At 36.9% G+C, this 23,951-nt stretch overlaps 4 protein-coding genes across 4 annotated transcripts; 2 read left to right on the top strand and 2 right to left on the bottom strand.

Annotated features, from left to right (window-relative positions):
* The first annotated feature begins 533 nt into the window (after positions 1–533).
* Positions 534–1,831, top strand: LOC108813613 (pyridoxal 5'-phosphate synthase-like subunit PDX1.2). Its single transcript, XM_018586215.2, has one exon. The coding sequence runs from the start codon at positions 675–677 to the stop codon at positions 1,599–1,601; it is 927 nt and encodes a 308-aa protein (XP_018441717.1). The 5' UTR covers positions 534–674; the 3' UTR covers positions 1,602–1,831.
* A 27-nt stretch (positions 1,832–1,858) lies between these two features.
* LOC108812598 (G-type lectin S-receptor-like serine/threonine-protein kinase CES101) lies at positions 1,859–5,495 on the bottom strand. The gene is made up of 8 exons (XM_056989104.1): positions 4,140–5,495; positions 3,934–4,059; positions 3,783–3,839; positions 3,475–3,704; positions 3,199–3,409; positions 2,658–2,895; positions 2,415–2,568; positions 1,859–2,331 (listed from the first exon to the last, which is right to left on the bottom strand). Exons 1-8 carry the CDS (start codon positions 5,434–5,436, stop codon positions 2,017–2,019), a joined length of 2,628 nt encoding a protein of 875 aa, XP_056845084.1. The 5' UTR covers positions 5,437–5,495; the 3' UTR covers positions 1,859–2,016.
* A 6,875-nt stretch (positions 5,496–12,370) lies between these two features.
* On the top strand, positions 12,371–16,621 carry LOC108835963 (MAR-binding filament-like protein 1). The gene is made up of 4 exons (XM_056989312.1): positions 12,371–12,895; positions 14,309–14,352; positions 14,491–14,619; positions 14,790–16,621. The coding sequence occupies exons 1-4, from the start codon at positions 12,637–12,639 to the stop codon at positions 16,464–16,466; spliced, it is 2,109 nt and encodes a 702-aa protein (XP_056845292.1). The 5' UTR covers positions 12,371–12,636; the 3' UTR covers positions 16,467–16,621.
* On the bottom strand, positions 16,608–20,934 carry LOC130496818 (probable sulfate transporter 3.4). Its single transcript, XM_056989313.1, has 13 exons — positions 20,486–20,934; positions 19,650–19,698; positions 19,358–19,565; positions 18,754–18,925; positions 18,599–18,664; positions 18,404–18,517; positions 18,203–18,319; positions 17,996–18,122; positions 17,629–17,915; positions 17,349–17,539; positions 17,188–17,273; positions 17,022–17,098; positions 16,608–16,936 (listed from the first exon to the last, which is right to left on the bottom strand). The coding sequence occupies exons 1-13, from the start codon at positions 20,822–20,824 to the stop codon at positions 16,787–16,789; spliced, it is 1,983 nt and encodes a 660-aa protein (XP_056845293.1). The 5' UTR covers positions 20,825–20,934; the 3' UTR covers positions 16,608–16,786.
* Between the last annotated feature and the right edge of the window lie 3,017 nt (positions 20,935–23,951).

Here is a 23,951-nt window from a genome sequence, read left to right as displayed (position 1 = left end):
TTTTGTTTAAATTTTTATTTTCTCATCTCGAATTATGTTTCATCTAAGTAATGTAACCTTTCTCAAAAAGTAAAAAAAAAAACTTAGATTAAAATAAAACACTTTGTATGGTGGTAGTTGTGCAGCTGAGAGAGTAAGATTGAAGGAACGAGTAAATTCACGTTCTCGATCATTATTGATTGAATAAAAGGAACAACAACTTCAAACACGTGAGGAGTAGTACTAAACGACGCCGTCTAGATCGTGACAATTTAGAAACACATGGTGGCCCACTAAGTAAGACAGTTGTTGTCCGAATAAATTCGCGCTCCCTTCATTTTGTAATGTGCGTGCTTTGTTCTCTGACTCGGGTCCCACGTCATAAAATATCTATGGACGGAAGCGTAAATTACACAAGGAAACGCCACGTGTGTTCTTCACATCGAACGGCTCTAAATAAAAGGACTACGGCAAAAGTCTACTTGGGTCATCCTTTCGTGGAGGCCCACTAAGTTTCTTTATTCGTCAATACGACTACGTTTTGAACATCACTCTGTACTCTTCTCCCTCCCGACCTAAACTTTGACAGTCTCGGAACCTTCCAGACCAAACCACACTCTTCTTGTACGTCCTCTATATCTCTCCTCACTGTCAACACATCTTCCTCGCTCTCATCTTCATCTCACAACACAACAATGGCTGATCACGATCAAGGCGCCGTGACTCTCTACAGCGGCGCGGCCATCACCGACGCCGCCGCCGCCAAGAAAAACCACCCCTTCTCCGTCAAAGTCGGCCTAGCTCAAGTCCTCCGCGGCGGCGCAATCGTCGAGGTCTCCTCCGTAAACCAAGCCAAGATCGCCGAATCCGCCGGCGCATGCGCCGTCCTCGTCTCGGAGCCGGTCAGATCCCCCGCCGGAGTACAACGCATGCCGGATCCGGGCCTCGTCAAAGAAATCAAACGCGCGGTGTCAGTCCCCGCGATGGCACGCGCGCGCGTCGGCCATTTCGTGGAAGCTCAGATCCTGGAGTCTCTCGCCGTCGACTACATCGACGAGAGCGAGATCGTCACCGCGGCGGACGAGGATAACTTCATCAACAAGCATAACTTCCGATCTCCGTTCGTGTGCGGGTGCCGAGACACCGGGGAGGCGTTGAGGAGGATCAGGGAAGGCGCGGCGATGATTCGGATCCAAGGAGATGTGAACGGGACGGGGAACGTCGCGGAGACTGTTAGGAACGTTAGGAGAGTGATGGGTGACGTTAGGGTTTTGAACAATATGGACGACGATGAGGTTTTCGCGTTTGCGAAGAAGCTGTCTGCGCCGTACGATCTCGTGGCGCAGACCAAGCAGATGGGGAGAGTTCCGGTTGTGCAGTTCGCGTCTGGTGGGATCGCGACTCCGGCTGATGCGGCGTTGATGATGCAGTTGGGGTGTGATGGGGTTTTTGTGGGGGCTGAGGTTTTTGAGGGGACGGATCCGTTTAAGAGAGTGAGGAGTATTGTTCAGGCGGTTCAGCATTATAATGATCCTCATGTGTTGGCTGAGATGAGTTCTGGATTGGAGAGTGCGATGGAGAGCTTAAGTGTGAGTGGTGACAGGATTCAAGGGAGTGTTTGATGAAACGGTTAGAATTTGGAAACATGGTTGGAGTTGAAAAATTGTAATTTTATGTTCTGTCTCTATATGTCGTTTGTGTTGATGCTGGTGCGAAATGATGTTTTGGTTTGTTTAATCGAAGCTTTACAACATAATGCTATGGTTGTAAACCATAATGTTTTGTGCGGATACTCAATATGAATAATTCTTATGAGACGATGGTGAGTCGTCTCTCTGTGTTTCATGTTTTATTTTTTACTATTTGTATTGGAACGGTATGTGCTTACTGTCTGCATTGTCTTTGCCAACATATAAAAAAACGACGCACTTAACTCTGTTTTTTATTTGTGGTCTGAACCAGTACAAACGAACTGTTTGATCAGTCTCAACAATGAGACTCGGACACTATCAGTTTCATTTTCATTCCACCAGCCGCTCACCTTGCTTCCATCACCGTGATAGTAACCCTATTATCGGATCCATTTCCTGGCTCCGGTACCTCAATCTCCATCTCTGGCGAGGTTTTCCGGGGACCATCATAGAAAGCTGGCTCTTTAGGCAAAGAAAGAGCATTATTTCCATATATCATGGACACAACATCTAACATACTTGGTCTATCCTCCGCGGTTTCTTGTACACACAAAAGAGCAACTTGAACACACCTCAACACTTGAGGGCTGTCAAGTGCAGAATCTCCCAAAGACTGATCTATCACCTCGCTAATTCTGTTCTCTTTAAACAGATTCCACGCCTGAAATTTAAAAAAAAACAAGAGTTTCAATACGGTCCAAATATTGTTACCAATGAAACAAGAAGAACAAGTTTAGCTAATACATGAACTATGAGATTCAGTGGCCCTTCTGAGTCATGGTGGAAGCTATTGTTCTTCCTTCCACAAATGATTTCAAGCATCAGAACCCCAAAGCTGAACACATCTGACTTAGCTGAGAATAGTCCTTCTCTGAAGTACTCTGGAGACATATAGCCACTATACATGTATATATTAACAACTAGAAATTCAAGTAATGTATGAACAGAGAATCTTCTCCTAGTGTCTAGTCACACTCTTTTACTTACAATGTGCCAGCAACTCTTCTGGTGTTGGCTCTGGATTCTTGTGCTCCAAATATCCTAGCCATACCAAAATCAGATATTTTGGGATTCATATCTTCGTCCAGCAAGATGTTGCTGGCTTTGATGTCTCTGTGTATCACTTTCAATCTTGAGTACTTGTGAAGGTACAACAGCCCTTGAATTATCCCTTCCATGATCCTGAACCGCAGCGTCCAGTCTAGAACATTTTTCCTCAAAGGGTCTACACATTGTCAAAAACATGTAGTATTGTGAACAGACCCCAATTGAGTACAAAAAGCAAAAACATTGATTGTAAATTAGAGTTTGTATGCTTTTTATGTGAATAAATAATCTACAATCATTGTTCAAAAAAAAAATTACAATCAATTTGATCCGGGTACTCTTATTCCGTTTTTGGAAAAAATATATTTATCTACTAAAAGTAGTATTCTATTGGTGTACTGAGATTTCATTCATTTCAAGAATCAACATGTAGTCAGAAAGGTTTCTACAGATTCTTAGATTTTTTTTAAATAAAACTCACCAAATAGGAAGTAGTCAAGGCTCTTGTTGGGCATGTATTCATAAATCAACATTTTCTCATCCTTCTCAATGCAGCAACCTATCAACTTCACAAGATTTGTGTGTTGGAGTTTTGCAATAAGCATAGCTTCGTTCTTGAACTCCACTAATCCTTGCCCTGATGCAATAGATAGTCTCTTGATAGCCACTTCTTCCCAATGTATTAACCTCCCCTTCAAGAAAGTAGCCAAAGCATCAATATCTGAGCTGATATCTGAACCTAAAGAACATGTAGTACCTTATATACAGGACCAAAACCTCCTTCACCGAGCTTGTTTGCATCTGAGAAGTAATCTGTTGCCAAGGCTACACTTTCAAAGCTAAAAATCTGAAGCTCGTTGTCATTCTTCCTTGCACTTCTCCTGTGCCGGCCTCTCCTATCAATTCCCAGTTCACGTAGTAGCATTTCTTGGTCTATTGTTGAACCAACCCTCACTGTTTGAAGGCTACTCCGTATGTAACCAGTGACTAAATAAAACAACAAGACTCTCAGTTTTCAGAAGAACAAACATGCTTATACAAAAGTTAATCAGCTAAAAGCATTACTTTGTGGAATGACTTTTCTCCATAAAAAGTTGAACATACTGCGAAATAAGACAGTTACTGGATCAAACAAACAAAAGAAACAAAACTGATGTTAGCAAAGATCAAGATTGATAACAAGGAGTTGGGAGTGATTCTGAATACAAAAATTCACATTTTATTTTAAATTTCCTCAAAACAAGAAAGATGATAAACCAAGTCACTGGTATCAATAGGAACACTGATACCACAACAACTAGCCAAGTTGCTGCCTTTTCCATCTCTTGGACTCTCTTAACTCCTGTACTCAAGAAAACTTAGTGTCAACCAAGATTTGCTGCCTCTACTTTTGACACTTAGATAAAAATGTAGATTGTTTACCTTTTACACGAATATGTATAGTTACTGGACTATGAGAAGACGTCATGTTGCCATCAATGGTAGGGTTAGTGCTCCAAATTTGGCAGCCCGTACCATCCATACGGGTTGAAGCATAAGCAATACAAGAACAGTTTTGGAGACATTTAACATAGCAATCGTATGAACTTAACTTCCCACCAGTCTCATTAAGTACAAATCCATTTCCTGATACAGAAGATATTGCATCTCTGAATGTATAACCAAAGCTTGAGCAAAATCTCTTCCTTGATGTCATCTCCGTGAAATAGTAACTAGACGACGACTGTAGACAGTCCCAAAACTCGGATACAGGCTCCAGGAATACGTAACTTGCACGCAAACAAACGCTGGAATGTTTACGGTAACAACCAACTTCAAGATAATCTTCACCAAAAACAAAGGGAGAGCACTTGACATGATCTAGACTTCCATTAATCCAGTTAAACTGCAAAGTTCCCTCTTCATTTATCACTAACCGAGGAAATGTTGTTCCACCATACCTCTCATTAGCTGAATACATAAAATATTCTTCATTCTCGGTGGAAACAAAGGAGAAGAAGAAACCGTTCTGGTTCAGTTTCTCCAAGGAGAATCGACCCTTAAACCAGAGCCCACTTCCCCAGTACGTTTTTCCACGCCACAAGATGGTCAAACGGTTTGTAATATTAAGATCCATCCCAAAGACAAAAGATCCAGACGCAGGTAGATCATCACCTAGCCATGATGTTAGCTCCCATCTCTTCCCGGTCTTTACGTTGAAACCTATTTTCATCCCAGGAAGAAGTGTATCCGTCGGATAATCAAAACTTTGCCACAAAATCTGCTTCACCGATCCATCTGAAGCCATCTCTTGGAGCTGGAGGTTACCTGAGTCCAAGAGCTTCAGGGTTGTGTTTCCTGTGGCTTCTGTAGAGCTTAGCTCAAGAAGACTTGATGCTCCTGTTAAGATCTTCAATCTTCCGAGTGAGTCAACTGCGAGGCTTCCAGAGCGTCCTGGGAGTGGATTGTCACGGTTGGCTATCCAGACAGGTCTGTCCAGGGAAGCATCATAGTTGCTGTTGTCGTTAAGATACAAATTGTCGTACCAGATTCCAAGATAATAGTTCCTTGAATTCTTCATGTTGAAGAACTTGAGCCTGAAGATATTGAAAGCTGAAACTAGCTCCTGCCCATCTTTCAAGTACTGCCCCTGGAGCAGAGTATCTGTTTCACAGCATGATTGTCCTAACAATAGAGATATAGTAATGAAAGTGAGAAAGATTCTATTTGACCACCACATAGTTTCAAGAATTTGAGAGATGGATAATTTGGCAATAGATATCTCATAAACTGGTCTCATATGCAATGTAAGTTATTGACTGAGTTCAAAGTCTAGCTCACAAGTCCAAGTCCACGCCGGTGAAAGCCAAATTCGAAGTCCTTGTCTGTTGAAATATTATGTTATTACATGACAATAAGCTGTATAGTGGCTGTGATAAGTGATAACGTGCAATTTGAGTTTGACTCTTTCTTCTAAGTTTTTATACAAAAACCAGAAGCTCAATATTAAATAAATGTGAGTAAGCTGCACGTTGATAAAGAAGACTGTTACTTATATTTGGTAGTTTGATCCTCTCGTATGTAATGTTTCTTTGGATGATTTTTTCAAGTTAACTTTCCAAATATCCATCTTGATAATTTACCTAATTTTATATATAGTTCGGTATCTATTTTGATAGTACCTTCCCATATGCTGCACTATGTAAATTAATGATTACAAGGACCAAAAAGTCCATGCTGGTGGGATCCAAATTTGTAAATCGTCCATTAAAATATTCAAGCTATAGAATCACTAAGATAAACAACAATACTCTGTATGCCAACCTACATCTGCCTAGTAACAATACCATGGTTAGCCATTAGATTCAAACATGTAATGATTATTACTTTATAAGAGAAATATTTTCATACTATGCTGTACTATTAGTAAAATATAATATGCTTCATACTGCAGGATTAACAAAAGTTGTAGTAACAACAATTTTATTTTTATTATCTAATGAAAAGTACTAAACAAATCATTCATCACTCCCTTAAGACCAGATTAGACTTTGACATCAAACATAACCCACCATAACACAACCCCAAAAAACATCTGTGTTTCTACATCTCCACTCCATTCTACAAGTTCTATTCTCACATGCTCTGTTGGATCTATGCTCTGTTGGCTGAGATGAGTTCTGGTTTGGAGAGTGCAATGGAGAGCTTGAGTGTTCATGGTGACAGGATTCAAGGAACGGTTGAAGCTTGGGATCGTGTTGGAGTTGAAAAAGTTGTAATCTTTTTATGTTCTGTCTTATTGTATCGTTTTGTGTTTATGTGTTAATGCTCGTGCAAAATGATTTTTTTTCTTTTGTTTAATCCAAGCTTTGCAACATGATGTTAATTGTTATAACCAAAATCATATACATAGACTATTATTATTTGATCGCTTTTGTGATGCCTTGTTTTTTAGTTCTTTAAGAGTGTCTGTTTGAATCAACACAGAAGAACAAGATGATACGCTGCGATCACTTCATCTTTAGGTGTCCAATGGATTAAAGTTAAGACTAGTAAGAAGAACGAAGCATGCTAAAGATCAGATGCAATGCAAATTATTGATTCAGGTGAAGTTTAACTCACAAGTTCCAAGTCCATGTAGTGGGAGCCAAGTATAAAGTCTTTGTCTATTAAAATAATAGAAGCTAAAGATGTTATTGCATGACAATTAAGCTTATATAGTGGCTGTAAGTGATGCTGACCAATTTGAGTGTGACTCTTTCTTGCTCAGTTTATAGAAAAAAACCCTGAAAATTAAATAACTGTGAGTGAGTAAGCTTTACGTTGATAAAGAAGACAACTAATTTGGTTCGGTTGAAGTTTTTTTTTTTTTTTTTGGCTCAACAACAATTTTCATTTACCAAACTATGATACCAAATTATGAATACAAAGGTTTTAATCTCCTTACATACAACAACGCTGAGATCTAGTATCTTCTATAAACACATAAAAATCATACAATACCTAATCGAGGCGACATTATATTTTTCACCACATCGAAAGATGCCTGTTCCAACTAGAAGATGGATAATTTGGCAACAAATATCTCACAACTTGTTCCAGAGAGGTAGTTCTCAAATGCACAATGTAAATTAATGATCACAACCATGCTGGTGGGATTCATATTTGTAGATCGTTGTCCATTCTAATATTCAAGATACATGAACATTCTATATGCCAACTTACACATACCATGGTTAGCCATTAGATTCAAACATCTAAAGATTTTTTACCCTATATTACTACTGTAAAAGAGAAATACTTTTATACTATGTTGTACTATTTGTAAAATATAATATTCTAAACACTGCAGCGTTAGCAAGTTGTATTAACAATAATAATAGTATATTTACATGTTATTGAAGTATTTAACAAATCACTCATCACTTCCTAAAGACCAGATTAGATCCTTGACATCAAACATAACCACCAAAAACTCAATCCCAGAAAACATCTGTGTTCCCAAATCTCCTCTCTGTTCTTCAAATTTTATTTCCAAATGCTCTAATGGAGCTATGCGGTTCAGGGATCAACAAACAACATCAAACGTGTTCGAAAACTTTTGGTTATGAACGGATCAAAGATCTTTCTGAAAATGTTTTCAGGTTGAAGAAGATCTCAAGATGGAGACTGATGTGGAGAAAGATAATGGGGATGAAAAACAAGAAGAAAGGTCAGGTTCTTGATCATTGTTTTCGATATGATCTTTTCACTTATTCACAAAACTTCGAGAATGATGGAGCCATCGCATATCACGAAGATTCTGATGTTTCTTCTAAGTCCTTTTCAGCTCGATTTGTTTCTTCTTCTAAAGTTTTCAATGTAGACTATGTTTGAGTTTCTTCATTGTAATCAATTTTGGTTTCAAGTGTTAATATATTTTTTATACCACACCAGCCTTCACCATTCCTGACGTTAAAGCGTTGTGTTGTAAGCGTATACATCTGGACCGCTTCATTGGTTCTTCTTCTCACTGAAGAGATCTAGTGCTTCACTGAGCGTCCCACATTTTCCCAAACTGTTTGATCATCACAGCTTATGCTCTTGAATTTACATTCCCAAGACTCTCCTTTAGTTCCTTCAACAACTCATTGGCTGCTTCGTATCTTTTCGCCTTTTTAAGAGCGTTAATGAGTGGAAAGCTTTTCTTTTCGCCTTTTTAAGAGCGTTAACTAGTTATGCGTCACCAAAGACAGAACTAGGCTCGTTGTTTGGAACCCTTTTAACGGGCAGACGAGGTGGATCCAACCCAGAGATACTTACCACAGCTGTGACAGGTACGCTCTCGGATACGAGAATACGACCAAGTACTCGCGCCGAGTATGCGAGTTTGAAATCTTTAATTTAAACACTAGTTCTTGGAAGGTTGTTGATTTCAATCCAGGCTGGATGATGATACAGTATTTTTACCGCGGCTTGTCTCTCAAGGGCAATACTTACTGGTTTGCCGAAGAGAATCTTTTTGGCAAAATAGGAAGAGTTTTTTTACTCTGTTTTATCGGTTGATATGAAACCCTTCACCGGTTTTCAGTTTCTGAACTACGCTGGAAGTTTCTTTGTTGATGAGAAGAAGAAGGTCGTTGTGGTTATTGATATGACTAGAGGTCCTCCTTTGCCTATTCGTAATATGGCTTACATTCATTGGCGAAAATGGATACTTCAAAACAGTGGATCTCGGTGATTTTGCAAACCGAAATTGCTGGCCACTTGTGTGCTCTTATGTTCCAAGCTCGGTGAAAATCAACCAAGCTTCACCACTAGGCAACCAGAAGAACACACCATCGTAAATCCTTGCATCTGGACTCTTCTTTTACCTAATTGTAATTGTTATATAGTTAATTTGTATAGTTCTGTTTTTATTTTTGATAGTACCGCCAAGTCCATGCTGGTGGAATCCAAATTTGTAAGTCGTTGTCCATTATAATATACAAGCTACAAAATCACGAAGGTAAGCAGCAATAATTTATATGCCAACTTGCACATCTGTTTAGTAATAATACCATAGCTAGCCATTAGATGCAAACACCTAATGATTATTACTTTGTATCTATCTTATTAAATCAGAAACATTACAACTTCTTCTAGGTAGATTTTAAAGGTGGACCTTATATATTTAAATTAAATGTCTCATTCTTTATATATTATACGTACTATAGTCTAACTTTGCATTGATGTATTTCCTTAAATACAATTCTTCTTTTTGTCCATATTCCATATATAATTTTCACATTTATTACATGTCGATTTAAATAAGATAGATACTAAAAATACTAAAAATATTAATCGTTTTAGAATTACCTTATACAATTCATTTTAAATTGATCAGTATACTTTCATTGGCCATATTGATTTTATTAGTACGAATAACACTAAGTAGATAAGTCACAGACACATATATAAAGATATGACTATTCTTTAACTACGTTGGGCCTAATCTACTTTCTAAAACAAATAACACATAGCTTTATATATTGTATAGAATATAGTAATATTGTATAGTATTATACTTATACAATAATACTAAAAACAAACCAAACTGAAATATAATATATATCGAAAATGCTTTGAACCATTACACACAAATATATTAGACCCCAGAGATAAAATTCACTTTGAAATTATGTAATAGTTATTTTAAAAAAATTAAATTTCGTAATGTACAAAAAAACATAAGTTTTATATAAAATTTTGTGTTACAATAGAAAGACACAACTCGCGCTTGCAAAGTGTTATTTTTACATAAATACAGATTTGATATTGTTCTTTAAACACAAAATTGAATTATACAAACTCGATACTACTTAAAACTAAATAATATAGAATACATTTTAAAAATAAAACCCGTGCGGGTGCGCATGGCCTTTGCGAAAATCGTAGATATGTTTATATAATATATTTATATATTATGTTACACATATTTTCATATAAATAATACCCCATTGTAAGTTTTATATGATAAATGTTGAAAATACAAAATATATAGCACTATATATTTTAAATAATATATATTAAAAAATCTACTTCACGTTATCATAAAATTTAAAAATCAAATTTAGTAATTAAACACATTACTTATTTAAACACATTAGTACACATTGTTATTTATCAAAATTTTATATTAATACACATTGCAATCATGTATAACATTTAGAAAATTTAGTAGAAACAAAGATAAAAAAAAAAATTGACTCCCGCTCGGTAGAGCGGGTCATGATCTAGTTACTACTTTATAAGAGAAATATTTTTATACTATGTTGTGTACTATTGTAAAATATAATATGCCTCCCACTGCAGGATTAGCAAGTTGTAGTAACAGCAATGATATTTTTATATGTAATGAATGTATTAAACAAATCATTCATCACTACTTTAAGACCAGATTAGATCCTTGACCTCAAACATAACCCCCAAAACACAACCCCCGAAAAAAAAAACATCTGTGCTCCCACATCTCCACTCGGTTCTTCAAGTTTTTTTCACATGCTCTAGCGGATTTATGCGATTCAGGGATCAATAAAGAACATCAAATGTGTTCGAAAACTTTCGGTTATGAACGGGTCAAAGATGTTTCTGAAAATATTTTCAGGTTGAAGAAGATCTCAAGATGGAGACTGATGTGGAGAAAGATAATGATGGGGATGAAGCACAACAAGAAAAATCAGGTTCTTGATCATGGTGTTCGATATGATCCTTTCACTTATTCACAAAACTTCGAGAATGTTGGAACCATCGCATATCACGAAGATCCTGATGTGTCTTCTAAGTCCTTTTCAGCTCGATTTGTTTCTTCTTCTAAAGTTTTCAATGTAAGCTATGTCTGAGGTTTCTTCATTGTAAATTGTAATTGTGAAGAACGGTGTCGTATAAGGTCGAACCTAGTTTGATACCCTAACAGTAATCAATTTTGGTTTCAAGTGTTAATATATTTTTAATATCATTTACTTATGCAAAAGGTAAAGCTACAAATCATAGCTAATCATGTGATTCATTAGTGGCTAATGCCACAAGAAAAGGCGATGATGATTACGTGTAATAATCACGTGCTGCTAAGTCACTGCCAAGTTACAGAGATGAAAACACCTTCTTCTACGTGATCCACAATGCCAAACAGATTCAAGTATCGATGAATAAATGATTGCTTCATACACAAATTAAGCCTTTATCTTCCATCTCTCATCATTTCTTGCAGCGCGCGTGTGAGAAACATTCAAGCAGAGTATTATAAGTGACACCATCAGGCTTAATATTTACCAGAATGCTTCATATATAGCTTCAAACATTTCTATAGCCCTCTTTGACACACACCTGTTCTAGCAAACCCATTAAGGATGATGCTACGAGAGTTTACATCCGCAATGCACCGGCTCTCTTCCATCTTTCTAAGCAATGAGTTAGCTTCATTTACCATACCAGCGCTTCACCATTCCTGACACTAGAGCGTTGTAAGCATACACATCAGGATTCTTCATCTCAGTGAAGAGATCTAACGCTTCACTTTAGCTTCCCACATTTCCCAAACTTGTTTGATCATCACAGCGTTATAACTCTTGAACTTGCAAAGTACTCAGAAGTAGGTTTGATAAAGCACAGACAAAGCCTTGCTCACCATCTCAGCTCGTCCCAAGGGTTTCACAAGCTCAGAGAGCACACCAGGGGACTAACATACATATTACGAACCAGTTCTTGTGAATCTCTCGTCTAACATAGGCGTGAAGGATTGTTTCTTGATAGTTTCCAAGTTCTTGTGATGGATGGTTCTCAGATTCCTCAGGGAAGCATAAGAGTGTGAGGAAGGTAAATTAGTCTCGAGAGAGTGAGGTAATTTGTAGATTTACCTGTTTGCTTAAATCTCTGAGAGAGAGGTGAGGTAGAGTGTGAGACGCTTTGGTTCACGAGAATTGAATCGAGCAGATATGTACACCATCTTTATAAACGAGTTTCGCTCCTCCGGTGGCGAAAAAAATCGATATTCGCCGTCGCCGTTGCCGAGTTGAAGAAGACGCACGTGACGTGAGCTTCACGTGTTTTGTAAAAGAATGATAGGATAAAAACAAGGCGGTTAAGTCTTACGTGGCTGCTTTTCATTGGTTAGTATCTCAGCAAAAAAACCGAACTATTCGAAAACTACAGAAATTGCCACTGTCCGAAAGAAAAATGGTCGTTTTTCTGTTTCCGAGAATAGTGAATTTTTTAGATAACGATGAACTGATGATAGTTTAGTTGAGAAATTGAAGGATGATTCCGAATTTTCTTAGCATAAATTTCTGGGATTATCTGAGGGTCGGCTCAAGTCACTACACAACACAAAGGAAGTTCCTTTTTTTTTGTGTGGCTTTGAGTGGGTCAGTGATTTTAGGATTTGCAAATCTACCATCTCTAGAAACGTAACGTTGCGGAGAAGATGGGTTTCATCATAGGAGGCACTTGCTTCGCCCCGTCTCCAATCCTCCCCTCTTCTTCTTCTTCTTCTACGTCGCAGTTCGTGCTTCTTTGCTCCACCAATGTCTCCAAATTCAAGCGTCTCCGACCACCTTCAGCTTCTCTAGGCCGCCAAGATACAAACCACGACGCTGTGTCCGTTAAGAGAAGAGCTTTTGTTCTTTTTGGTATCTCCATTCTTCCCTTTTTGCAGTTTCGATCGCCAGCTATGGCGGATGAAAGTGAGTTATCAGTTCTGTTTCTCTTCTTTTTTTTTTGCTTTTGGGCTTATACTCTTATGTTCAAGTTTTGTTTCTGGTTTATCTTTCATTAAAAAGTTTTTGCCCTTTTCTCCCGGGTCCAGACATCGAGGCGCCGTTGGTTTCTCCAGATCTCGACGTCGGCGGTGGCTTAACCCGCCGGCGTCGCCGCTATTCCGTCGCTCTCTTGCCTTTAATCATGTCCTATTATTTCGTCGTTTCTATTCTCTTCACCAGGGATTCCTGGAAGCTTCAATCAAGCCGCACCTCCTCAATCAGCACCTTTCACCAGAATTCACTCCATCCTTCACCGCAAGTTCATTCCATCCCCTTAGATCCCGTGGTCTCGACGACAATTGGCTGTGGGATTCCACTCTTGTCCCGTCGTTCAGGCTCGGAATTTCAGTGTATCGGAAGTATAAGCTCTTCTCGTATCAAATCCATCACTCTCACACCGTCAAGACGTTATCTTGAAGGTTTCATTTGTGGATCTGGCTGTCCATCGTGCGTCTCATCCAACGGTCCAGCTCTGGGCCAGCCGTGGGTTAACCTGACGTCCAATTTAAGTGGGAATCCACTCCGGCCTCCAACTCTGACATCCACCCTCCTCAATCAGCTAGGAAACCTCCGACATCCGCCATCCATACCGCCACCAGTCAAACTTCAAACCTCAACTTCTAAAGTTTTCAAATCTCGGGTTCGTGGGGCTCCACAATTTCTAACTCGGAATTTAGAACTGGAAACTTGTCGTTTGCTTTGTTTGTGCTCGCATTGTGAAATGCTCGCATTGTGTCTCCTCCTCAAAGCTAGGGTCCTCTCCTCATTTAAAATGCACGAAGGGTTCTTCGGGATGTACAAGATGAGATTATTGCAATATCATTTTGTTTTGCAGAATTTCTATGTGGGTTCACCAACTCTGATATGGGTTTTGCCATCCTCCTCAGATGAGGAGAGTATCTCACAATCATGCCTCTCTTCTATGAATGGAGATGCTCTTTCGGATTATCTACTGAGTCCTCGGTTCAACTTACTCACCTATTTGTTATCTTGCGTAGCGGTCTGTACGGGGCCAGAAGGTGCAATCGAGACTACTTTGTGTTTTCTCGTTGGTGAGGGTTGTTCCTCAACGTCACTTGTGACTATTTCTCAGCTATCCGACTTTGTTGTAGCTTCTTCGACGCATTCAAACTTTGTTTTGGATTCGCTGTCAACTTCGTATGAAGACTTATCTTGTTTGATCTCATTTTCTATTGTAGTTTATGATTTGTCTTCAAGAGGATGTTTAATTCCCTCTTGCCCTTGTAAGCTTTGAAGTTAAGTTTAATGGAAATGTTTCAAAAAAAAAAGTTTATCTTTCATTAAATTAAATTTGATCACTTATTTCATTCATTTCAGGAGTCAATGAGATAAAGACACCAAAGCTTAATCAAGAAGCTGAGGTTTGTTTTTAATTAAACTCTCTTATACCTTCTCAAAATTCGAATCCAGTGACCTCCTTTGCACCCTCAAGCCAAACTTGATCGTTTATATTTTGATTTAGAGACTTTACTAAGTCAGTGTATGGCTTATGTGGTTAGGTTGCAGTTAGTGAAGGAGCATCCCCTAATCCATTTCTGTCTCTCTTGAATGGTCTTGGGATTTTCAGTGCTGGTGTTCTTGGTGCACTCTATGCACTCGCTCGGAAAGACACAGAAACTGTCCAATCTGTAAGCTTTCTCTTTTTGCTTAACCAATTGTGCCATAATGTTCTTGTTGTTGTCTTTCATTACTCATAAACCAATGTTTCTTTAACTTTCTGAGGTTTTGTGAATATTTTTTTGTTGCTGGATTTGATAAACTTTCTTACCCAAGCTACGGTTATTACCGTGACATACAGGTAAAGAGCCAGTTGAAAGACAGAGAAAGAGCATTGGTTACCAAGGAGAAAGACTTTGAAGCAAGACTGCATTGTGAGCGGGAGGAGTGGAACAAGGAACGAGAAAAGGCACAAAAGGAACAACTCTCATTGACCAACCAGTTCAATTCTGCAAAAGATGTGGTGACAGGGCTAGGCCGGGAGCTAAGCAGCGAGAAGGAACTATGCGAGGAGCTTAGAACTCGAATCAAAAGTCTGCAAAATAATCTCTCAAAGGCTGGTGAAGAACAAAAGGCACTTGAAACAAAGCTCGGAGACGAGCTTAATTTGATTGAGGGGATGCAAGATCGTACCAGCTTGCTTAGTTTGGAGTTGAAAGATAAAAAAGAAGAAGCTCAACGCATTAGCACATCACTGACTGAAAAAGTAGCAGAACAGGAGAAACTCAACTCTGCTTACACTCAAACTAGCCGAGATCTTGCTGAAGCAATGTTAGAAACCAAGAAGCTTAAGGAAGAAGTCACAAGAACTCAGTCTAAATTGGACTCAAAGAGTTCTGCCATTGAGGAGTTAAACACCAGAATAAGAAATTTAGAGGCTGAGAAAAAGAGTTACATCCAAAAGCTTGATGATGTTTCAAAAGACTACAGTGCTTTGCAGTTGACTTCTGAGAAGCAGTCAGCTGCTGATACGGAGGTCATTAGAAGGAAAGAGGAGGAAATTCAGCAGCTAAAGGAAAAGCTGGATCATGCGCTAAAGGAAGTAAGTGAGAGTAAAGACAAAGTTGCTGACCTTACTGAGAAGTATGAAGACTGTAAGCGGATGCTGGATGTAGAACTCACTAATGTACAGAACTTGAAACATGAACTTGAACGAAGAAAGGAAACACTCCAGGCGTCGAGAGATAGTGTTTCTGACCTGGAAAAGCTGCTTGATGAGTCGATAGCTTTGTGTTCGAAGTTTGAATCAGAGGTTTCTATAATTCGTGAAGAGTTTAATGAAGCTAAGGAAAGATATGGAGAGAAGCTTACTGAAGAAAGAGGAAACAGTGAGGTTTTAGCTAGCCAACTTGCAGTGGAGAAAGATCTTTTAAAGAAAGCTAGAGAGGAGCTTGAGGGACTGACACATGAACTTCAAGAGTCTTCTGTAAAGAACCAGAACCTCCAGAAGGAACTAGTGGAGATTTACAAGAAAGCTGAAACCACTAACAAGGAACTAGAAGAGGAGAGAAAGACAGTTTTGGCATTGGAGAAAGAGGTGAAAGCAATGGAAAAGCAGATGTCGATGGACAGGGAGGCGAGGAAAACCCTTGAGACAGACCTCGAAGAAGCAGTTAAGTCCTTTGATGAGATGAACAAAAACACATCGACGCTGTCAAAAGAGCTTGAGACGGTGAATACACATGTCTCCAGTTTGGAGAAGGAGAAAGAAACGCTTCAAAGAACACTAGAAGAGGCAAAGAAAGCATCAAAAGAAGCCAAGGAAAACGCGGAAGGCGCACATAGCTTCCTGATAGGTATGAGAAAAGAGAGGGAAGTGCTAGAAAAGAAAGTGAAGAAGCTAGAGGAGGACTTGTGCTCTGCAAAGGGAGAGATAATGCGCATGAGGAGCCAACTGAACGATAACGAAGAGAAGAGTGATGATAAGGTTACTGCAAAGAAAGTTGTCAGAAGAAGAAAGAGCAGTACTAGTTCTTGAGGAGACAAAGGTTATGATGACCAGAGCTTGCTCCAGTTATTATACAAATCTGTGTAAATTTTGACTAGAGGCAAATGGCTCCAAAGTTTCATCAATGATAATAGGTAATAATAGAGTGAGAAGATTATCAGGAAATTCATGTCTGAAATTATGATTTGTTATATAGATAAGTTAAAGATGAAGTAACATTTATTACACAGTTAATAGCACCAAAAATTGTTTCTGAAAAGGCTGGCCTTGTCTTCAGAAACAACCATCCATTACAAGTTCTCTAGTAGAAGTTCAAAGTCTCTTCAAGTTCATAAGAGACTTGCTTTATTTCATGGCTGGCCATGAGCTTTCCATGTTGATGAGAGATCAGCCACAGCTTCACCAACTGTTAGATAAAGTCCACTCAGCCCCAATGACTCAATGATCTTGGACTTGTGCAGCTTCTCCATGACACTCCCCACAGGATTCACCAGCACAAGCTATTTTCAACAAGAGAAAACATCAAATTACCTTTGCTTTATACTCTCATAGGTATGATCTTTGTTTAGAGTTAAGAGGTCTAACCTGAAGTGATTGCTTCTCCAGTCTCCTCCTAAGTTCAAACACCGCTTCAATACCGCATGTGTCTATGGACGACACAGCTGAAACAATTCCAAAAGGAAAAGGCATAAGTAAAGAGGATGAGTCTAAAAAATCATGAACATGGCTCAGATGAGAGAACATAAGTTACCTGTCATGTCAAGAATGACGCATTTTAAAGAACTGCCATTGTTTTCTTTTATCCGAGCTTCCTCTTCCCTGGTCCATCTCAAGATCCTAACAGAACCATAAACTCACTTCCATAAGAACAAACACAGAACCATATCAAGATGATAGTTATTTGACACTGACCTTTCTTGCAGATAAGTGCTATTGGCAAAGTATATTGGAGATTCAACAGCAAGAATCAAGAAACCAGGGATTCTTGAAGCTTCTCTGTATCTTTTAACACTCTGATATATCTGAGTCCCTTGGATGTTTCCAAATTCTAAAGTGTTTGGCCGGGTTACATGCAACAAGATCTTGAGAACTGAAACTCCCACCTGCAACAACAAAAAAAAAGATGTCGAACTTAGATACCAAACAGCTTGAGAAAACCAGAACCATGCAGAGTATATAGTTGTATACTCACTGCTATTGCTAGGCCAAGAGGTACAGAGACAAGGAGAACACCAAAGAAAGAACACATGCAAGTGAAGAAATCGAATTTGTCAACTTTCCAGAGCTTGTAAGCTGCTTGATAATCAATGAGGCCTATCACCGCGGTTAAGATGATAGCAGCCAGGATCAAATTAGGAGTGTAGTAGAAGAGCGGCATCAGAAACAAGAGGGTGACAAGAACTGCCGAGGCCATCACAATGTTGGAAACCGCAGTTTTGGCTCCAGCATTGTAGTTTACAGCAGATCTAGAGAAAGACCCTGAAGAAAATGGCCTAGTCAATAACATTGTTCCCTGAGCTTTAAGGTGAATGAGATTGGTTTCAAGTTTAGCTTTTAACCTGTTGTGACATAGCAAGAGGTGCAAGAACCAGCCATGTTCATAAAACCTATAGCCATCATCTCTTTGTTCCCATTAACTTGATAGTTCTTTAGAGATGCAAAGGTTCTTCCTACAGCAATCCCTTCCTGAAAGATCAATCAAGTCCAAAAGTTAACCACTTAACTCTACAATTTACAAAAGGAGATAGATATTTTAGAAAGCTTACAGTAAGAGAGAGAATCCCGGTGATGATACCAGTTTTGATGGCAAGAGCAAGATGTGTACCACTAAAGTACAACATGTTTGATGAAGGTGGATTCAAACCCTTTGGTAAATGTCCAATCTGCATTGAAGATTGAATTCTTTTGAGTCTAGAGAGATCTGTTTTCACTATAACACAAGTCAGTTTGGATAAAAAGTTTCTTACAAATGAGATGGCTTGAGTCTTGTTTCTGATGAGGAATACAAGAAGAGTTGAGATAGCAACCGATGCCAAAGGTGATGCAGCTGATATCCAGAAAAGTTTTGGCTTCCTCATGCTCTATATGTTCACAAAAACAACAACATTATGTTAAATATTGAATTGTGTTATAGTCGGTCTTGAAATATGCCAAGTACTTACAATGTGTCTTGTGGTTAAGAGAATGGCCAAGAAGCCAAGACCCATCAGAATAGTTTCCCATGACCACTGAAATTGTAGTAAGTAACACTATTAGGTAAGGAAGGATCTATGGTTGACTTAAAAGTTTATAAAGAGGAAAGTATTGTTTGACTTACTTCGGATCTATGGCTGAAAACAGAGGACATGACAGGGATGAATTGCATTTTGCCAGTGAAATGAACAATTCCAAGAAGACCTTTTAGCTGTTGAAGTGACACAATCACTGCAGCACCAGCAGTGAAGCCTATCAAAGTTGCTTTTGACAAAAAGTCAATCAAAAATCCCAGCCTGAAAATTTCCAAAAAAGAAAAAGAAAAAATTAAATAATATGAAAATATAATATTATTCCAAATTTGCTGACCGTTTTAAGAAAATAAACAGTGTAACACCACTTAGTAGAAGGAAGCATCTTGGGAGGTAGACTTTAGTACATGTCACATATCACCATCAAAATCAAATTATACAGAATCTTGGTCTTTTTACTTATAAAAAATGTTATTGATGTCTCTATTCATCATGACTAATGTCTCTTTCGTTTTCAGTGATAGTTTCAACAAAAGAGGCTCAAGTAACACTCGTGAATATATTCTACACTAAGAATATTAAACTGTAATAAGAGGCCCAAACTACATATTCTTTCACCTGACAATCTCATATATTCCAAAGATAGTTGCGTTTTCGATTATTAGAATGTTAAACCTTTGAGGGAAAGATTGATACCTAAGAAGGCCAAGGGAGGCTTGGAAGAGACCAGCAAAGAAAGTTGATGTGAAAGCCAGCTTGAGATACAGTATTGAGTCTTGTGTTGGAGAAACACTTTCACTTAGCATTGAGCCCATGACAAGGGATGCTATTGAGACAGGACCAACTGCAAGATGCTTTGAACTCCCAAGAACTGAGTATATGAGTGGTGGCACAAAGCTTGAATCTGCATGCAACCACCAAATTTATTAATTAGAGTCAGGTTTAGTTAATTATACTGGTCTATTAGGTGATGATGACTGATACTTACAAAGACCAACTATGGGTGGTAAGTTTGCTAGCTTGGCATAGCTGATTCCCTGCAATTTAAATTTCACAGTTAGCACACAAAAACTGTTATAAAAACATTGATTTAAAGAACCTTTGAATAATTCTAAGCGATCCTTTATGAAATTAAGAAAACAAAAATACTCCCTCCGTTTCATATTAAATGTCGTTTTGGAGAATTTTTTTCGTTGCAAAATAAGTGTCGTTTTAGAGTTTCAATGCAAAATTTATTAACTTTATTCTCCATTCTATTTTTCTATTGGTTGAATTGTATCGGTAATGATGTTTTTATATTGAAAATATGCAAAATTAAATGCTTTCTTAATCCGTGTGCAAAAGTCTAAAACGACACTTATAATAAAACAGAGGGAGTAATTTTTAATTTAAATTTATTGCAACATTGAATGATATCAAATAGTCCAAAACAAAAACAAAGACACAGAAAAGAGTTTTTTTTTTCTTTTGCTTTAAACTCTCTTCAAACCAGTTATCCCCCACACTACTAAACGATTTAACACAAAACCTCTTTATTTACGCCTTTTATTACCCTATCAACATATAAATAAATAAATAAATAAATAAAACAAATTCTCTTTTTAGGTCAAGACTGAAAAAGAATATGATAACTAATTAGAAAAATTGAAAATAATTTTGAAATTGTTTTTTTAACCAGATAAAATATTTCCATAATTTTATTTAAATATAAAGTTGAAGAATGGTAAATCAATTTCTAAAGGAAACTAAATATAACCACATCAAAACCAGTTTTTAAAAATCACCTTCCAAATTAAAATAAAAAAAAATTCAAAGTTGCGTTACCTGAGGAATGGCAAGACTAGCAATGGTGAGACCAGAGACAACATCAGACCTAAGAAGCTTGAGATCATACTGAGAGCCCCATGTGAATATAGGAAACAAGCTTTGAAGACCAAGAATCACTCTGTTTCTCCATGTCTGGTTCCTAAACCTCTCTAACGGATCATCGGGGAAGAAAACATCACCAAAACGTTTCTTCAGTTTCTGAAACGTTGTTTTCTTCGGGGGTAGACAAACGCTGTGTATATCCACGATCGTTTCTCTTGTGTTTGCCGTTGCAGGTGCGGTGGTTCCGTTGTTGGGAGACGCCATGTCTTCTACTCTATTCGTACCATGACCCATTGGTGTACGAGAAGTTATGAAGAGTTCTTGAAAAGATAAGAGATGCAGAACTTAGTTTTCTTGTGGTTAATGTATTTTGGTTTGTGTTGTAGGATTTTTTTTGTGAGGAAAGATGGTGCTATTATGCTCTGTATTTATGGACACTTGGCTCTGAAAGTGTAGTTGGTATTATGTGCAATAAGAAATAAAAAGTGATTCATCTTTAGTGTTTTGAGTATATATGGGTAAATGAGTCATTTCACTCCGTAAAGTGAAATAAAATCTTGGAGGAAATCATATTTTTCTGTAGAACAACATGGCAATATGAACGAGAAACAATATGATGAAGACTGAAGAACAGAGGAATCAATGAGATATAAGATGATTCATATATGTTATGTAAATCTTATAAAACATGATCAAGAAGGATTGTTTAGCTTACCAAGAAAAATCGATGACAGAAAAATGAATCTTCCACACTTTTGATTCAGAAGAAGTTCACCATTTTGCAAAAATTCTTCACTGGGTATTTCCTTAAGATTTTGAGGTGTTTTATTTGATAAGACATATGGTTATTAATATTATTAAAAACTGTGATAGTAATAATCTGAAATTCTTATCCTCTATCAAAATATTTCCTTATATATTACATTTTACATACATATTTCCAAATTTATCATATATCTTTTAATTTTTCAGCCTAGTCAAATTAATTAAAGCGCATTTTCAGGTAGTATATGTGTATGATGTCAACTTCAACTTCTTTTCTAAAAAAAAAGTTTTTGGCAAGTGTATGTATGCATGTCAAATAAACACAGTAATCAATGGCAGTAAATGTATGCGTATTTTGGTCAGCTAATGTTTGTACATGCATACTCCTCGTTTTCAGCAATGTAGATTTGATTTCTGATGAAAAAGGGAAATAGAATAATTTCTAAAGGGTTATTATTTTATATTTTTCTCATTTGTTACTGTGCAACATATTTTCTCCACTATATAAAGAAAAATCTGTTTTAAAATTCTTTATTTAGAAAAAAGAAAAAAAAATGTATCAAAGTGTCTTCACAAAATTCAGTCTCAAGTTAAAAATGGACTTAACACAGTGTTGAAGTGGATAAATTCTGAACGTTGATTTATTTTGGGTGACGAGGACAGTTGAATTTGGGAAGACTGGTGGGGCATCCACTTTTAATGGCTCCAATTTAAGTCTCAAAGAAAACGTTACAAATAAATATTTCCTCTGTTTTTTTAAGAAGTATGTTTTGGTGTTTTCACACATATTAAGAAAACACATTAACTATACATCATTTTTAGAAATTATCAAATTCCAATGCATTTTAACCAATAGTCTTTCAATAAATTCAATCAATTTTATTGAAATTTGCAATTTTTGTATAGGAAACATAAAAAATACATCTTTGTGAAACAATTTATTTTTTTTTAAAACATCTATCTTTAAAAAACAGAGGGAGTAGTTACAAAGATTCCAAGCTGATTCAAAATTTCTTTTATACCAGTTAAAGTATATGTATTCGTTTTTTTTTCTTCTTTTACTAATTGTTTTTATAAACTCACCATTCTTATCTTCATTAACCAAATCAATTATCTAAAGATTAATGGTTCTTTTTTTTTTGAATATTAATACATATCCACACAAATATCTACGGCATCTTTATACTTACCACTGTTACCAGAAACAATCAAAAATGTTTTGGTGTTTAGCAATTCTTGAATTCTTACCAGAAATACCTATGCTTTTCTAACTATCATGATACATAAGCAGCCATTGAACATAAGCATTAACAATGGAGAGCATTAATTTATTTCTTAATGACAAAGTCTAATCTGATGTGTAGGTGAAACAAAAAAGGTATAAACAGGTGATGCAATTAGATTAGTAGAGAACACCTGAATAGAACTTAATCGTAGATGGTTTACAATTCACATCTCTCTTTCTCTCTGTTTGGTAACAAATACTCGTTGATTTCTTCTTTTTTGTATCTAAATTTCATTATAATAGTGTGAAAATTTTGATCCAATAAAGTAATGGCTGGGTGCTCTTTTTTACCTATACTACTCTCTAATCAACATTGATCGCAATGTCTTCGTATATCAATCATTCCATTAAAAAATCTTACGAGTAATTAATTAGGTTTTAATAAGAAAAATGCACCATGTACACAATACTTTCTTCCTAATTAGTTGAATACCCTAAATCCTATTTAATGGTGCCTTGATTATTAGACACCAAAATTTTATGTTTTAGACAATTGCCTAATTTCCATATTCTTTTAGTATTTTGAATCAAATGACTCTTTTAATAACTTTGTTTGGTAACTTTTGTTCATGTTTTGTTTTCTTAATGCACAGCCATTTCAGCATATCTGATTCTTAATTGAGAAATTGTCTAATTTTTTTTTTCATTCTTTTGGATTTCCTTATTTATATTTAACATTCATTCAAGAAAAACTAAACTAGGTTGTTTAACAAGAATTCCATCGGACACAAATATAAACGGAGAGAAGTAGTATACTAAGAGCAACTCTAAAATATATTCTATAACTTCATTTTTGGAATTTTTTGTTCTTCAAAAAAAAATACCAAAACTTCAAATTTGAAGTTTTTATTAGTGAAACTTCAAATATAGAGTGTCACTACTTAAAACTTTAAATTTGAAATTTCATATTTTATTGTTTACCATAAGGATAATTTTTACACTAATAATATATAATAATAAATATTTGTAATATGATTATATCCGCATATGCAGCCCTAGTTAATAATAATAAGTATTATGATATTATCTCTAAGCCAACACTACAAAATAACTTGTACCGAGATAATCTTTGAAATAGTGTATTTTGTATAGGGCCGGTTCAACACTATTAAGGGCTCTAGGGCAACAACAAAATTTAAACTCTATATTGCAAAAGAAAAGAATCTTTAGGCTCTTTATAATGACTAATTTAAAACTCTATGCATGTTTTTATTTGATTTTTTTATTAAAACTTTGTACTCACATTTTATAATACCACACAAATTTAAATTTAGTATAATATATGTCATTAAATTTTTTTTTAAAAAATGAGAAATTGGAGTGGGCCTAGAAACGGTAGCACTATACTAAGCCGGCCCTGATTTTGTAGTG

This window comes from Raphanus sativus, chromosome 6, assembly GCF_000801105.2.
Source record: "Raphanus sativus cultivar WK10039 chromosome 6, ASM80110v3, whole genome shotgun sequence".
Taxonomy (NCBI): domain Eukaryota; kingdom Viridiplantae; phylum Streptophyta; class Magnoliopsida; order Brassicales; family Brassicaceae; genus Raphanus; species Raphanus sativus.
This window is presented reverse-complemented; position numbering and strand designations above follow the sequence as displayed.